At 43.9% G+C, this 16059-nt stretch overlaps 1 protein-coding gene across 3 annotated transcripts in view; it reads right to left on the minus strand.

The window, feature by feature from the left end:
• The window catches only part of ANAPC1 (anaphase promoting complex subunit 1), a 75461-nt gene extending 60382 nt beyond the window's left edge, over positions 1 to 15079 (minus strand). For 2 of the 3 annotated variants that reach the window (XM_081067922.1, XM_081067921.1), the window contains exons 1-10: positions 14851 to 15076; positions 12929 to 13165; positions 11712 to 11873; positions 7246 to 7297; positions 6927 to 7027; positions 6327 to 6409; positions 5123 to 5196; positions 3240 to 3385; positions 2836 to 3056; positions 1925 to 2134 (exon numbers count right to left, since the gene is read on the minus strand). In XM_081067922.1, coding sequence (XP_080924048.1) covers positions 1925 to 2134; positions 2836 to 3056; positions 3240 to 3385; positions 5123 to 5196; positions 6327 to 6409; positions 6927 to 7027; positions 7246 to 7297; positions 11712 to 11873; positions 12929 to 13141 — 1262 coding nt within the window. In that variant the 5' untranslated portion in view covers positions 13142 to 13165; positions 14851 to 15076. Of the gene's footprint in view, positions 1 to 1924; positions 2135 to 2835; positions 3057 to 3239; positions 3386 to 5122; positions 5197 to 6326; positions 6410 to 6926; positions 7028 to 7245; positions 7298 to 11711; positions 11874 to 12928; positions 13166 to 14850 lie in introns of all 3 variants that reach the window. The other variant, XM_081067923.1, reaches the window with a different exon arrangement.
• Between the last annotated feature and the right edge of the window lie 980 nt (positions 15080 to 16059).

Consider the following 16059-nt stretch of genomic DNA (forward strand, 5'->3'; position numbering starts at 1 on the left):
CGAGGACCTGCCCCTCCCCATCCCAGACCCTGCCTCTGCCTTCCCTTTCAGAGTGCGGGAGGCTGTAAGGCCTGAGCTCGGACTCCCACCCTCCGAGCCCCTTCCCATCTCCCCAGCTCATCTCTCCTCTCGTGCTTCCTGCAGGTTCCTCGTCCATCGGCAGTCGTTTCCCATCCCCTGTATTTTCAATGCTTTCCCTGCTTTGGGAACAGGCCCTGTAGTCTACTCTCTCCCATTGAGGTACAAGTCTAGAAACATGGACATGGGCCCAGTATTAGATCACAGGAAGGACTTCCTGTGAACTGGCCGGGTGTGAAAACGGTACTGTGCTCGGGTAAGACGATGTCCTTACGTGTGTGAGAGACACACACACAATGAAGGGCTCGGCCACGAAGACGAACTCTCTGCGACAGGTTCAGCAAAACCTCTCCCTCGACCCTGACGCTCCATCTGGCTCGTTCTGTAACCTCAGCCCCACTCAAAGGCAAACTCCTTAAGATAGTCCGTGTTTCTCTGTTCCCTTGGACAGCCCCACTGACTCTCTCCAGCCCACTCCACGCCACTCCACGGCCCCGCACCTCAAGTGCTCTGGCCAAGTCACCAGTCAACTCACTGCCCTGCAGGTACCCCCCTTCTCTGAGCTCACCTCTTAGCGCCACACCTCACCGGCACCTGGCAAGACTGTCACTACTTGAAAGGCTCTCTTTTCTTGTGTGCGTGACACTGATTTCCTGCTGTTCTCCCCCCGACCTCTCTTACTTTGTCTCTCTGCAGCAGACATGTCTCTTTTCTCTCGTCACCCAGAAACTAAAAGTTCCCAAGACCTCGGCCCTCCTCTGGTTCTGCACCACCAGCTTTTAACCATATGAAGGTCGCATGCGTCCTCTGAGAATCTAGTGACCATGACAGTGTCTCCTGCATGCCAACACCCCCATGGTTACTCTGCACGGGCAACAGGGTCACCAGAAGCCCTGCAGCCATAGGCTCCCCCACAGGCCCTCCAGGAACCTAACCCCTCGGCACTCCTTCAATTCCAACCCACGTCTCCTGCCTCCATCACCTCCGAGAGGCACACAACTCCCAGGTTTCTTGCTCTGCTCCTTCCCAACTTTACACTCACACCTAAAAGCACCTCCTCGTAGCTCTCCTCAAGTGGAAGAGCCCTAAAAGCCAATCTCTCAGGCCTCCCCTTTCTCGGCCCTTCCTCTTGGCCGGGCCACAAGCAGAGGGCGCGAATCTCTAGTTCCCTGAACCTACCACGCACGCACACTGCTCACCTTCTCTTCCACCGCCCTCTGCCTTCTGCACTTCCCCGTCCGTCTGCCGAATACCTCCTCACCTTTCCAAAGCCACACCAGCGGGACGGGCAGTGTCTCCTGTGTCACCACCCTTCTGTGTCTCTCTGAGGACATGGACAGGGACAGATCTGGCTGCTGACACACAGGCACTAGCATACATACCGGGACTGGCTGAATTAACAACTAAATTCTTAAAGAGAACATAAAAGGAGGAAGAGAGGTCACCGGGAACAGACGTCTGAACTCTGTTTCCCCAAAGGAACCTCTAACACTCAAACAAACATGGGCAAGAAGAAAAAGAAAGAAACTTAAGAAAATGCTCTGAAATCCCAAATTTCCTATTCTACACAAGTGAGTAATATCTCCTTAAAACATCAAACACCTTGAATCTGAGGGATTATTACCAGGTTAGGGAAGACATAAGCAAAGCACAAAAAACATTTTTATGATCACTTTAATATCATTAATGTCCTCTAGTGAAACACAAGTGGCCTTAATACACATCTCTATGGGTTTTTATCAGTATTAATAACTGAGTATGCTAAAAAAGCTTAAGCAAAATCCTAAGCATTTTCTAAGACTTTTAGAAACATTTTTCTTTGAATATAAAAACATCTACTCCAAACCTCATGCTGGTGATCGCTTCTGTCCATAAATGGTCAATGCACAGTTCAGGAACAATTGGCTCTGTTTCTGGCGTGAGGTAAGAGCTGTTGGAATTACTATTTGGAGACTGGGAAACACTGTGTCTCCTTGGAGACTGACTGTGGCTCGAAAGGTTGAACCTCTGCACCCCTGAAAAAGAGTGCGCTCCTAAGGCAGGGGAGTGAGCACGGCTGCAGAAGAAACAAGAGGACAGAGGGTGTCACGATCAACACACGGGCTGGTGTCACACATTGTCCCACAGCGCTTTCCCAGTCTGTATACGAGGGGCGGGGGGGCCACATCGGCACAGTCCCAGTCAGAAAGACGAGTTTTTAAGAAAGGAACAGCCACTTAAATGTGCTGTACTATAGTCTAAAGCTTTACAATTCTTGTTAGAATTCATTCTCTTAAAACTAAACATTAGTTCATTTTTTGTTTCAGAAAATGAATTGTTTATACTGCTCAAAAAAGTCTAAACTATGGTCCTGTATTCCGACGTAATATACACCAACGAAATTATGTCCCTATAGGTAGGTAGACAGACAAAAACAAAAGAAAAGGTCATGCACATGAAGACGAGCTAGCACCAAAATATATATACGACCGATATTCATCAAACTGCTGCCACTGAGCGGTAGAAATGAGGCAACCAGTCTTATGACAAGAACAGGCAGCCTCCCCATGGGACTCCTTGATAGAGCTAACACCGCAGTAGGCCTGGAAATCTTAGGAAAAGCCACACAACTGGGATAATGGCTGTCTCTCCTAGAAAGTTCCCAAGAGCTGGCAACAGAAACTATGAATCCCTTAAAACTAAGGGAAAGCTTGAAAAGCACGTATCTTTTGCTTGGGCTAACTCGGTAAAACAAGGGCACAGCGCACTGCGTCGTACCTGAGAGCCGCCATGTTGGAGATGGAAGGAGAACGAGAGTGCAGACTGGGTGAGGAGGCGGAGCGACTCTGGCTGTGGACGGAGGAGTAATTCTGGAAAGGTGAGCCCACGGGGGAGTCTCCTTTGGAGAGACTTCGGAGGTGTGCTGTGAGGGAGCTACTCGTGGGCATATTCTGGGGGGTTCCCCCCTGTTCGGAGAACTTTAAAACAACGTTCTCTTCCTTAAGCCAAAATGATGAGAAGAGGAAAAAATAATTAAATGAAACGAGTCATTTCCTGGTGAGAATTCAGGGTAGATTCAAATAATGACAGGCACAATCTTTCTTTTTTCCAGATTCCCAATCCATTTCACGCCCGACTCCCCCACGTGAAGGTTTCTGGGGTTAACGCCCCGTTGTCCTCACCTCGGCTCTGACTCTGCGGAGAACCCACACGGAGTGCAGGCTCTGAACACTGTCGTAGGTCATCACAATGGAGGGCTCGGTGCTGAGGAACACTATTTTCATCGTATGGTCTACCACGTACTGCACCCGGGATGAACCAAAAAGACCTTCAGGACAAAACAGAAACGATCCAGCTTTGAACAATGGACTTTACAAAGCTGTTCTTTATCAAAAGACCATGCAATTCCTAAAGACAAAGAGAAAGCAAACCAATTAAGGCACAAAACCATTAACATACCAATTAATTAACCCTGCCCTTTGGGTACCAATGTCCATAGACTACCTTAAGATGAGGAGTGTTACCGATTTCAACCTCACAGCCATGCAGTTAAATGGTGGGTTTGTGTGCCTCGCCCTTACACTCCTGGGCCACAGGTAAAAGAAAGGCCGGGGCTCCTTCATCACCAACTTATCTGTGAATCGCAGTCACGTACTCTGCCATGTTTGACTTCTTCACTGCTTCTTTCCTTTGATTATGAAGTTCGTCCTCTCTAATAACCACTCAAATGTGCTGAAAAGCACACCTGTTTCTGCTTCACTAATGACACACGCACAGTAATCCCAGTGCGTTTAGCATCTACTACTATAGCACCATGAACTGATGTCTAGGTCTTCCTCATTTGACAGCTTCCTAAATGCTTCCCTCTCGGGTAAAATATTAGATAACAAAAATATATAAATATTTCATAAAAATAACAAGTACTTTAAAAAATAAAAATCACTCATAACCCCATCTGAAAACATCCACCATTAATATATTAGGGAATATTCGTTTTTTCCTCCATATATATGTGTATATATATATATGTATATACGTATACGTATATATACATCCATATATACATATATGTACATATATATACACACACACTTCTAATGTTTTTACAAAGTAGAATCATATTGCATTTAGTTTTATATCTTAACATTAGGAATAAGCAATTTCTGAGGTCATTAAATATGATTCAAAAACATGATCAATAACGGCCACATACCATTCAATCACAGGCCCTAGTATGTTTAGTTAGGTTGTCTAATAATTACCAATAAACTTTTTCTGTAAAACACCAAAAAATATCTAGTGTAGGCTCTGTGGACCATACACTGACTCTTGCAGAATCTTTTTTGTTTTGTTCTACAACACTTAAAAAAGGTACAAATCATTCTTAGCTCTTAAGCCTTAAAAATACAGGCTGTTGGGGCGATTATACCCAGAGCTGTAGTTTGCCAAGCTGACACAGAAGATAGAAACCTCAGTGGCATTTCCAAATATGTAACTGGGATAAAGTCCTAAAAGTACAAGTGGTCACAAAGTATACTTTTTGAGCTTTCAAGTCCTTATTATTTATAATTATCTATCACATTTGGCCACATTTAAATTTTTTAAATAATCACCTAGAAATACCTGTAGGAAATATTAATAGTTCTGAGCCCCAGCAAATTATGTTATTATGAGCAGGGAAGATGAAATATTAAAACTTACAAAGTACAGACCTAAGAACCTGTATTTTTTCTTCAACAAACATTTTTTTAATTCATCTAAGTATCATTCATTCGCTTACTAATTACTAAGGAACAAAGTCCAGACTCCTCTACAAGTAGGTCACCAAATCTATTAGTTATTCTGCTCGGCTTATAGGCCCCATGTTTAGGAAAAGAACTGTCAAAACAGTTAATAACAGGGTATTCAAAAAGCTCCTGCTTTAATATAAATTATTTTCATAATCAAAAAGGTATTTTTGTAAATGCTTAAATTATTTTTGTAAAAGTATAATTTTCATAAGTGCTTCATTTTCTTCCCCCAACTCAACAAGAGCTATGTAACAGAGTTTAAAAAATACACTTACTTCCAGATTTACACACAAGTGGGGTTATTTCATCTAGTGGGTGCAGCATGCTGAACATGGTGGGTAAAGGTTCTCTAGGAAGAAATAAACAATCGATGGATCACCAACACAAGATGCCTCCATTTGTACATAAATTTTACACTCTCTCCAGGTCACACCAGCGACTAGACACGTGCCATCTCAAAAAGCGACCCTCTAGACTGTTATATACTGTTTTTCACAGTATCTTCTACTTCTTGCCTAGAAACCTCTCCTCTTAGGCAGGGGAATCCTAAGCAAGCACACACAGAGGGAGGTCAGTACAGCCCAGGGAGGGTCTACACACCACCCTCCTCACATCACAGACACCAAAAGGGTATAAGGCAGTCTGGGTTTGTTTGTTTGGTTCTGGTTTTTAACCTCGCTTACAGAGCAGCGAGGGGGTCTTTGGCAGCTAAAAAAGAAGTTATGTGTCCTATGCTGATTTACAAAGAAATGCACTTGAAAAGAAAAGGAAAGAGAAGAAAAGTAAAGCATAGAAAGGGAAGAAAACCTACAAGGCAATAAAAAGGCTGTCTTTTGAAAGTGAGCGATAGAAAAAAGTAGAAAAAAACCCAGCCTTCTATGTAAATACAGAAATGGAGCCATTTTCTACTATCCTTGTGTCTACTACTTGCACCGCACTGAGATGGGTCCTGTATGTCCCACCCCTTCAGGGAGCTCACAACTGACTGGGAGACGGGGAAACACACCACCAATGAGCACCTGCTGTTTCCTGCACGCCTAAGATGCACTAAGCCCTGTGTCCAAGATGGTATACATGAGCTCACATAAATCCTGCATAAATCCTGCATAAATCCTGCATAAATCCTAAGGGCTAAATGAACAAGTAACAAGTAGAAAAAAACAAAAGTTAAGAAAGCTCTAATGATTTGCCCAAAGAAGCACAATGAAAACAAGGCAGCGCTAAGAACTGAGTCTTATTATCGTTAACACATGAGCTTGTTTGATTTTACTACCTGGGGGAAATAAAGCTGAAGGTGATTCACACCAAGTGAGGAGTGAAGTCCCACGTGTACAACACTGGGATGAGAGAAACTGGCACAGATCTGTGCTGTTACCATGGAAATCGTCATTATCCCAAACTCTTAGGCGAACAGTTTTACCCAAGAACTAACACAAAGAAGCCCCAATAATAATATTCTGAACCGAGCGGACTGAATACCTGGGTGGATATGCAGGCCCCTCATGTGAAGAGCTGCTTCGTTCGAACAACAATCCGTATTTGGTGGGCCAAACATTTGCAACCTGCCCGGAAAAAGGGGAGGAAACACAGGTAAAGGAAGCTACTCTTTAGAACGTGTTTTAGGAAACATGTTAGAACATTAGCTTTTCTTCCAATTCAGTGTAACAAAATAACGTCAGTTAGTATAATTTTTCTTTTTTTTAAATAAATGTAACAAGCAAGTCTAACGCAAAATCAAATCAATCTGAAACTCCTGCCAGGAGCTGATATCAGCACTAGGCATGAAAAAGATGATGAGAAACAGAAGACTAATATTGCCATGTGCTTTACTATAAGCAAAATGATTTCTTATTTACCAGTTAAACTCTCAGAAAAGACTTCATAATTTACTTCATTAAATTATTTTTTATGCAAAGGACAGAAAAATGGTAAGCAACAAAATCTAAATTTTTAGTTACTTTATTTGAGTGAAAATATTAGTGATTACTGTAAGACATAAAAGTAGCACTACTTCTGAAAGCAATTAATTCAAGAATAATCTCCAACCAAACACAAATCCATAGAAACACTCAGATTTACCTGAAAAGGTAAAGAAGCTATGTAATCTTTTCCTTCTATGCTGTGTATGTTAATACAGGAACTCTGCAATATACATATGCATTTCTCTACTTCATCACTACCTGAAAGAAAGGGTACAACAAGATGGGTGCTTTTGTTTCAAAACTACCCCTATAATCACAAATTACAATTCCCAACAACACAAATTCTTTAATAAATAATATAAAATGCTTAGGCTAAACCTAAGCCTTTTAGTGGCTACTTATTTTCAACAACAAAAAAAAAAAGCACGGGAAACACGGAATCATAAGATACAATAAAATTTCAAAAAGAAACTTACTATAGGCTTTTTCAGACTTGTCTTGTGATACAATGAAGTCACACCACAATGCCTAAAATTAAAACAAAATGCTCTCCTAAGAAAATTGTATCTACATAATAACATAGTCACTAATGGTATTTAAATAATAATTATGACATCCACCAAACAACTGTCTTTCTTCATGAGCTCAATACATACAACATGGGAACAGAAAAGAGTTAAGATAAAATTAGACTAATTAATGATAAACATAAGGAAAGATAAACTACGTTTGCAAATAAATTTTACGAAAAGGGAAGGCAAGATAAAATCCCAAAAATCTAGATAGAAGCCTTGCAGCAAAAGTTAACTCAAACAGTGGCTCAACCTGTTTTAAACCCTATATTCTACATAAAGTGAAAAACTATCAGAAGAGCTGAAAATTGCCAACCTAGTTAATTATTTCCAGATTTTCTTCATTCTTAAACCTTCCTAGACTAGCGTTAGAAACATTTTTAGAAAAACTAACATTTCCCTTTCTTAAAAAGCCATCTTACAAAAAATAAACAGAAAAAGCCATTCAGCTTCCACTGGTATGCTTGACGATCACTGAAAATATTCAATGGTGTTTTTATGAGTTTTTTAAGTTGTGGTATAATATATTACAGAAAATTTACCACTTTAACCATTTTTAGTGTATGGATTCAGTGGCATTAATTATACTCACAACGTTGTGCAACCTCAACGTCATCCATTTCCAGTTTTCCTTTATCCCAAACAGCAACTGCCCATTCAACGAAACTCCACATTTCTCCCTCCTCCTCCATTCTCTTTGCTGTCCCTGTGAATTTGCCTACACAAAGGCCTCTTGAAAGAGGAACCACAGAGTGCGTGTCCTGTTGTATCTGCCTTGTCACTCAGCATCACGTCCTCAGGGTCCGACCACGTGGAAGCGTCCGTCAGAATTTCCTTCCTTTTAAAGACTGAAAGATACTCCTTTGCAGGCATGTCCCCGTATTGCTTACCCGTTCATCTGTCCACAGACACCTGGGTTGTCTCCACCTTGTGGCTACTGTGAATAATGCTGCTGTGCACGCTGCTGCACGAGTGTGTTTGAGTCCGGCCTTCAATGCTTTGGTGCGTCTACCTGCACGGGGAATGGCTGATCACAGGGTGATCCGAGCTTTAACTTTTTCAGGAACCGCCAAACTCCTTCCCACAGTGGACTTTTTACTTTGCCACCAGCAACGCACAGGGTTCCAACTTTTCACCTTCCTCACCAACGCGTGTGATTTTCCTCAGTTGTTTAATACCAGGCGTCCCAGGAGGTGTGAAGTGGTGGCTCACTGTGTTTGGATTTGCATCTGCCTAATGAGTAACGGCCAGAGCATCTCTCACAGCTCATTGGCCATCTGCACGTCTGCGTTAGAGAAATGTCCACTCAAGTCCTCCGCCTGCTTTTTAATTGGGTTGTTTTGGTTGGTGTTGAGTTGTAGGAGTTTTTAACGGCATTTCAGCAAATGAAAAACCTGCATCAGAGTTTCATTCTGATCTGAAATGTCCAGTGTCTAAGCTGGTCCTGTCACCGTCTCAGCTTCCTTTTATGAAGTCCCATCCTCCCATCTCTGAAACCACGTAGCATTTGCACACGTCCCTTTACCCCATGACTCAGATCATTAGCTCCGTGCACATGTCCCTCAGCTCTGTCTCTCACCTCTGTCTTCTCGTTATTCCGGGCGCTGATCTCTTTCACCCGAACTGTCACAAAACAGTATCCCAGACAACAGTCTCTCTACTCCACAGCCAATGCTACCTATTGCTGCCAAAGTAGTATCTTCTCAGAACACACAACTGAAGATGCACTTCCCATGTGAAGGTCCTTGCTAGGCTCCTTCCGCGTACAGCTCACAATCCGAGTTCCCAGGCGCATACAAGCCTCTTCACTTTGGTCCCACCCAGCACCTGCGAGCTCCTCTCCACACCCACACCCTGTGTGCAGCCATTTGGAAGTTAGACTGAGCCATGCTTTTGCATAATTCTTTTTGCTGTGATTCCCTCTGCCTAGAAGGCCCTTTTTACCAGCTTCCAATTCAAACAGCATTTTCTTTGAGAAGTCCTCCCTTAGAGCTCCGCCCCCCGGCTCTCAGCACACTGTGGACACAGCTATGACACGGCACTTCCGTTTATCTGAATACAATCTCAGTGTATCTGTTTGCTCACCTTTCTACACCATGAGGTCTTCCATGCATAAACTGCAGATTCATCTTTGTCGCCCCAGCAACCAGCACACTATCTGAGACAGTGACACTAAACACTTGCAGAATAAATGAAGGTGTAAACTAAATCTCAGTCACATATACCTTGTATTATTTCTAACCAAAATATAAAATTATTATTTACTAGCAGGAAGTCTACATAATAATGTTTTCCAGAGCAAAAGAACTGAATTTACAAAGCTTACCATCCCACTTCCAAGGGATCTTAAGATAAAGGAGACAACAGAAAGGAGACAATACACATCACTGCACATCCAGGGAACCTAGTAAACAGGCAGTTGTGCCTTGGAGAAATGAAGACGGAAACACAAGAGCAAACGACTATCTGGACATCATCATGTCTACACTAACTATACGCGTCCATGGCAGAAAATTATCAAAAGCATCACTGGCTTCAACTCCCCCGGACAGAAATGATATTACATATGACCTCAAATCTTAGATAATTCCCGAAATATTGTTAGAAGAATACGATGTTCATTAGGAAATAGTTAATGGGGGAAAAAACTAATAAGCAGTGTCCAGGGACCAAGATTTCAGTGTTTACCAGTAAGGAACTTAACACTAGTCAAAAGGCCTTAAAACCTCGTCATAGCCTAAGAATTAATTCAACTACTATAAATGTATGCATTTTCCCCCAACTTTTTATTCTAAAACTTTTCAAGAAGAAAGTTGAAATAGTTCAATGAACATCTGTGTCACTTCAATCTAATAGTTATTAGCATTTTTCCATGTGTGTTTCTATGTGTGCACTTGTGTGCAGGCGGGATTTGGGGGGTCGAGGGGCTAACGATCTGAAAATCGCACACATCATGAAACTTCACCCCTACACACTTCATCATGCATTTCCCAGAAACAAAGACATTCTCTTATAACCACAAAAACATTGGTCGTCTAAGAAAATAATTTTTCTAACATCACCTAATATCCAGTCCATTTGCAACCTTTTCAAATTTTCCCAAAAATGTCTCTTTTAGCCAATTTTCTAGAACAAGGATTCAATCAAAGTTCATTCAACAAAGTACAAAAAACAAGAAGGTACATTTAGTGATGTTCCTTTAGTCTCTTCCAAATCTAGAACAGTCCCCACCATTTTTTCCTCCATGACTGACTCCTTCAAGAGACCACAATGTGGACTGTCCCATACTCTGGATTTCTCTAATTGTTTCCTCTTGGTGTTTTTTTAAGTTTTTTATTACAGAAAATTTCAAATATATACAAAGTTAACAGAATAACCTAATGAATCCCCATCAACCAGCTTCAATAATCATCAACCTCTGGCTGTTGTTGTTTCTTCTGTACCTCCAACCCTCGCCTTATCTCATGATGTTTTACAAATCAATCCTCCAGTCCCCGTGTTTCTTATAACTGGAAGTTAGGTCTTCATAACAAGGTCAAACATTCTGGGGAAGAAAACTGAGTAATTGACATGATGTCTTCATGCTGCATTATACCTGTAAGTATACAGATTCCTGTCCCCCTCTTAGGGATGGTAAACCCCACCACGTGGTAGAGGAGGAGACCCACACATAGCTCCACAGTAGTTACACGTTTCCTCCCTTTCCTCAACAAGCAATCCACAGGGTGACACCCTGGGGCCATGCTAACAGCCTTCCACCCAGTGGCATTTGTATCCATTTCCAATCCTTGTCTCAATCAACGATGACATTGGTGGGTATAAAATGGTGATTTTTCTAATTCTACCATTCCTTCTACATTTATTAGCTGGCATTCTGCTATAAATAATGGAGATGAACTGCATGTCTTCCTTAAAAAGCAGGGCAAGTGCTTAATTCTTTCCCACAAATTATCAATTTTTAGACTAGAGTTAGGTGTGACAGCCAAGTGCAATGATGGCAAATTAGTTTGTTTCCCTTTCTCTCCAAGTATTACTACGAACCTGAATTTTATTTATTCAGTGCTTTGCAGTCAATTATCATCGTTACGTTATTCTTGTACCTTTAACGTCTTATAAATTTTTACTGACAATATTAAATTGAATTGCTCAAGGAGAGTAGTTAAAGATTATCACCACATCGACAAGGAATTGTGTAAAAAAAGTGATACTGAAAATTTTCTTTTTCTACCATTATCTTCACTACATGTTCAAATGGAAACCCAGATGCTGAGATCATTATTCTTTTTTTATCATTTCTCTTAAATTTTACGACTGAAGCTTTTTTTAAAGTGTTAAATAGTCAATCAAATGCAAAATTCAAGTGAACTCACCTGTTGAACAGGACTGTCCACTGTAAACGCTTTATAAACGGCCAGTGCCTGGCTTTTACTTCCTTTGCTCCAAATCACCATATTTCCAGCCACATAGAGTTCCTCGTCATAATCCACTTCTTCTCCAATTTCGTTTACACCTTTCCTTAACTGCCAGCTTTCCTTCAAAATTAACACAGATGTTAGACATGTTCAAGCACGGGTTTTTTATTTTTCTGTTTCAGTAGTATGAAGCAAGATTTGTTAATTAAATCAAACAGCCATCCCACTCTGTCTTTGCCTATGAAGTAAGACTCACTCTCAGCCCAACTCATAGAAGGTGTGGTGCTACAGATGGACAGAGTGGAGTGGGGTGTGTGGACGTGTGTATTATCTGTCATAAAAGGATTTCATGAGCAAGAACTGACACACGAAGTCTCTATAGTAAGTGTTTTATATTAGAGTATTACATTATGCTGCCCAAAATATAAACAAACAAAAATCACACCTTACCTATATATTGAAAAATGAAACCCAAGAGCTTAGGAGACTATTAAGACACAGTAAGTATATGGGGAGTGATGGGGAGGGCCAGTGAGGCACATGTGGGAACACCAGGGGAGCCTATGCGCCATGCAGACTTCCCTGCTTCCCAAGCGCACAGACATTCACCTTCCTTCCCTGGTCCCAATGGTCCAAATAAGCAAGAGAGAAAGGTATAGATTGCTAATTACATACACTTCCCCTCCCTGAGATTTTGGTATCCCAAAAGGGATATGAAAATGGAATAAGACGAGAAAGGCTAATTTTCTGACACACACGATGACATCCTATCCCCCTACCTAAGAACCACTTACTACCATAGCTACTTCATTGGCTTTTCTTTTCTCCTCTACACACACAAAAGTTTTTTGCAGCAGGGACCATTCCTAACTCTATTATCTAATCAGCAAATAACATGAAACCTGGTCTCCACATTCCAAATGAAGAGGTTGAAAATGGACCATAATCAGACTGATACTCATGATAAAACCATGAGTTATATAACGTCTAAAGAAACAGCAATGACACTGTATACGATAAACTCATTTTTTTTAGCCTCGATAAAAATGACCAAATCTTAGCCTCTACCTGAGAAGTAGCTTCATACTCATTTCGCACTTGCATCTGGGTACCTTAAATTACAAGTGGACACATTACTCTGCATTTCAAAAACAGAGTGAGAAGCTTAACGGAACCTTGTGTTTCTCATGGATTGTAACCTCCTGAAGGGATCCCACCAAGCCAGCAGCACCATCAGAAGACCGGAACTCAGAGGCTGGCTGCAGCTGGCGAAGCTGAAGGTTCAGAGCGTTAGGGTGGTGCCTGCAGTGGTCTCGACCGAAAGGAGCAAATTCCTGCAAATCCCCGGCTGCAATCATTGTTGCCCTGTCTTCATACAAGTTCGACATGGGTTCCAAATATCAACATTATTTCTGTATGAATTGAAACACATTCTGGTCAGATGTTAGAGCCAAACCCAAAATAAAAAGTATCATGAAAATTTACAAAAGAGTCCTTAATTTTTAGGTAAGTGTCACATAATCCTATCACATTGTAGGTGTACAAGTGATCATTATATCGATGGACATTCCAGATCTGACTTTTTCAGGTAATTACACTTATCATTTTACAGTTACACTGTCATTCCATAATTAACATTACAGTTCCTTTTTTGTTGCAGACAGATCAACAGTTACCAACTATTGAAACTATTGGGATGAGACTAGCACTTACGTCCCACAATACCTATCCTATGTTTCCTACCACTATACACTAATTTTTCTATATTTCACACTGAAGTATTTAGACAAGTTGTACTTCATAGTCCGGTGACTTCCCAGCTCTCGACATTTAACATCATTTCCGTTCAGATGCTGGACCCTCATTTGAAAAGCACCCCTAAAGGATCACTGGCATACTGAAATGAAACAAGCAAACAAAACTCACGTATTTCTTCTAATTCATCAAAAGTTAAAGCACTGCTTTAATAAGCTATCACGGGTCATCAGTAATCCTGACACCCCAATCCACCTAAACATATAACCATAATGAATTCCAATTTTTGGTCGAACCTAAGGAAGCTCTGTGCACGAAACAGTCATGCTCGTTTGCCAATTTAAGAGTTCTGTCTTCTACTTAACATAACCTCGCACAGTTCAGATTACCACCGCCAAGGTGGGACGAGCTGCGGGGGGAAGCAAGCGCCTCTACTTAGAAAACATCTCCACACACAGGAAGCGGCGGCCAGTCCAATTCTGACACTGCGCGAGGTGACGCAGGGGGTGGGTGTTGGTTTTGTCTCGGAGACAACAGCTAGGTGACAAACGGGCTTTGTGGCATCACATTTAAGTTGCACGCCTCAAACATAGAAATCAAAACACACAGTAACGTCAGCACTGTGGGCAGCCTTTAAAATGAGCATCTGAAATGCATTCACTGTAAAAAGAGTGACGTCTAACTTGGCTTCCCCCCGGGGTCCCTCGGGCTCTTTGCTGCAATACGTCACGGCCGCGGGAGGCCCTGCACGGCTCTGCCGGTGTTGCAGTTATTTGGCTGTGAATTAACGTGTCTTCCTCAGACAAGTGCACGTCGCGACGACGACACGTTCTCCTCCCGCCAAGCCGGCACTGAGAACGCCGATACTCGGAATAGGACTGGCACGGTGCCGCGGAAGACGGACGAGAAAACCCTGACATTCAGCTGCTCTCCTTCTATTCTAGGCGACAGGATGACAACACCTTAAAACTGGGAGCGCCACGTGGCACCGCCGCCGGCCACCCGGCCTCCCTCCCCGAGGCGACAGAGCCGCTCCTGGAGGACTCGGCGCGGCCCCGCGAGGCCTCCCGAGCTGACGCTCCAGAACAGGCCGCGCTCCGGCCGCCGCCTCAGGTCCCCCGGGGTCGGCGACACAGCACGCCGAGGCGCGGGGCCGGGCCCACGCGGGAGCTGAGGCCGCACGCGGACGCCGCGCGCCGCGCGCCGCGCGGGAGAGCCCCGCCCGCAGGCTGCGCCGCCCCTGGGCGCTGGGTCCTCCCTTCCGGTCCCGCACCGCCGGCCTCGGGACAGGTGCGGGGGCAGGGGACACGCGCTGACTTGTCGCCGCCGGCCGGGCCCTTACCTGAGTAACTCAGGACGCGTCAGGCGCGGCGAGCCCCGGCTGCTCCCCGAGGGCAGCGGCAGAGTCGGTCACCGGGACTCCTCGGCTGCTGCAGCTTCTCATTCCCCCTCCTTCCCTACTCTGGAGGAAGAGTGAGCAGCACCTGAGGAAAGGCGGGCGTGAGGCGAGAAGCTCTGGAGAGGAGTTCACATGGAGGCGGCCATCTTGGCTTCCCGCCGTGCTTCGCGCCGGGCCAGGCGGGAGCGGGACCTAGCGGGGCGGGGCCTCAGGAGCGGGGCGGGGCCTCAGGAGCGGGGCGGGGCCTCGCCAGGAGGCGCCAAGCTGCCGCCGTCCTTCGTGCAGTGAGTTTCGGGAAGGATGCTGGGGCCTACCTGCCAGGGTACCTCCTCCTGAGGGCAGCGGCCCAGCCGAGAAGCAGGACTATTGTGACAAGACCCTGCTGGCGTTCACATCTTCTCCAGGTCGTGTCAGTACGAGCCTGAACTGCCTCCTAACTCTATACTAGGGGACTTTCCTGCTAGTTGTACTGACTCCCAAATGGGAGGTACCTGCCTCTCCAGGCTTGGGGAAGAGAGGAGATGCTGATTTTCTCTCTTTAACCACGTGGGGCCCGAACCCTTTGAAAAGTCTATGAAAGATATGGATGCCTTCACGAAATCGTTGCCTGCGATATCTGAGCTTCACAGACACCCCTACCTCCCTTACCGCCCCCCCACCCCCATGATTCCTAGACCTGGGTGAAGAAGCCCAGCTTTGCCCAGCCCTCCCTGTCTGGATTTAACTGCACAATATCACACTTAAGGAAACTAGAAAATGTCCTTGAGTTCTAATCTTTTGCGCAGTATCTCTGAGTTAAAAGTATTGATAGGCATCCTGTTGCTTAAGGAATAAAGTTCAAATTCTTTATCCAGAAATATAAAATTGGCTGAAACTTTTCTGCACTGAAGTGGTCTCATGGAAGTCCCCAAACACACCTTGCACTCTGAGGCCTTGGTATGTGAGTTCATTCTTGTCACTTCATTAGGAACGGCAACCTTCCGAGGTTCGCTCATAGGCCTCTTCTCAGAAGCCTTCCCTCCCAGAGGAAGGAGCCTGCTGAGGAACGAATGCTTGTGTCCCCCGAGATTCTTACGTTGAAACCTAAAGCCCTGTAAGATGGTGTTTGCAGGTGGGACCCTCAGGAGGCGCTTAGGTCCTGAGGGTTGAGCC

The sequence above is a fragment of the Rhinolophus hipposideros genome, assembly GCF_964194185.1.
Source record: "Rhinolophus hipposideros genome assembly, chromosome: 12".
In the NCBI taxonomy this organism is placed as follows: Eukaryota; Metazoa; Chordata; class Mammalia; order Chiroptera; family Rhinolophidae; genus Rhinolophus; species Rhinolophus hipposideros.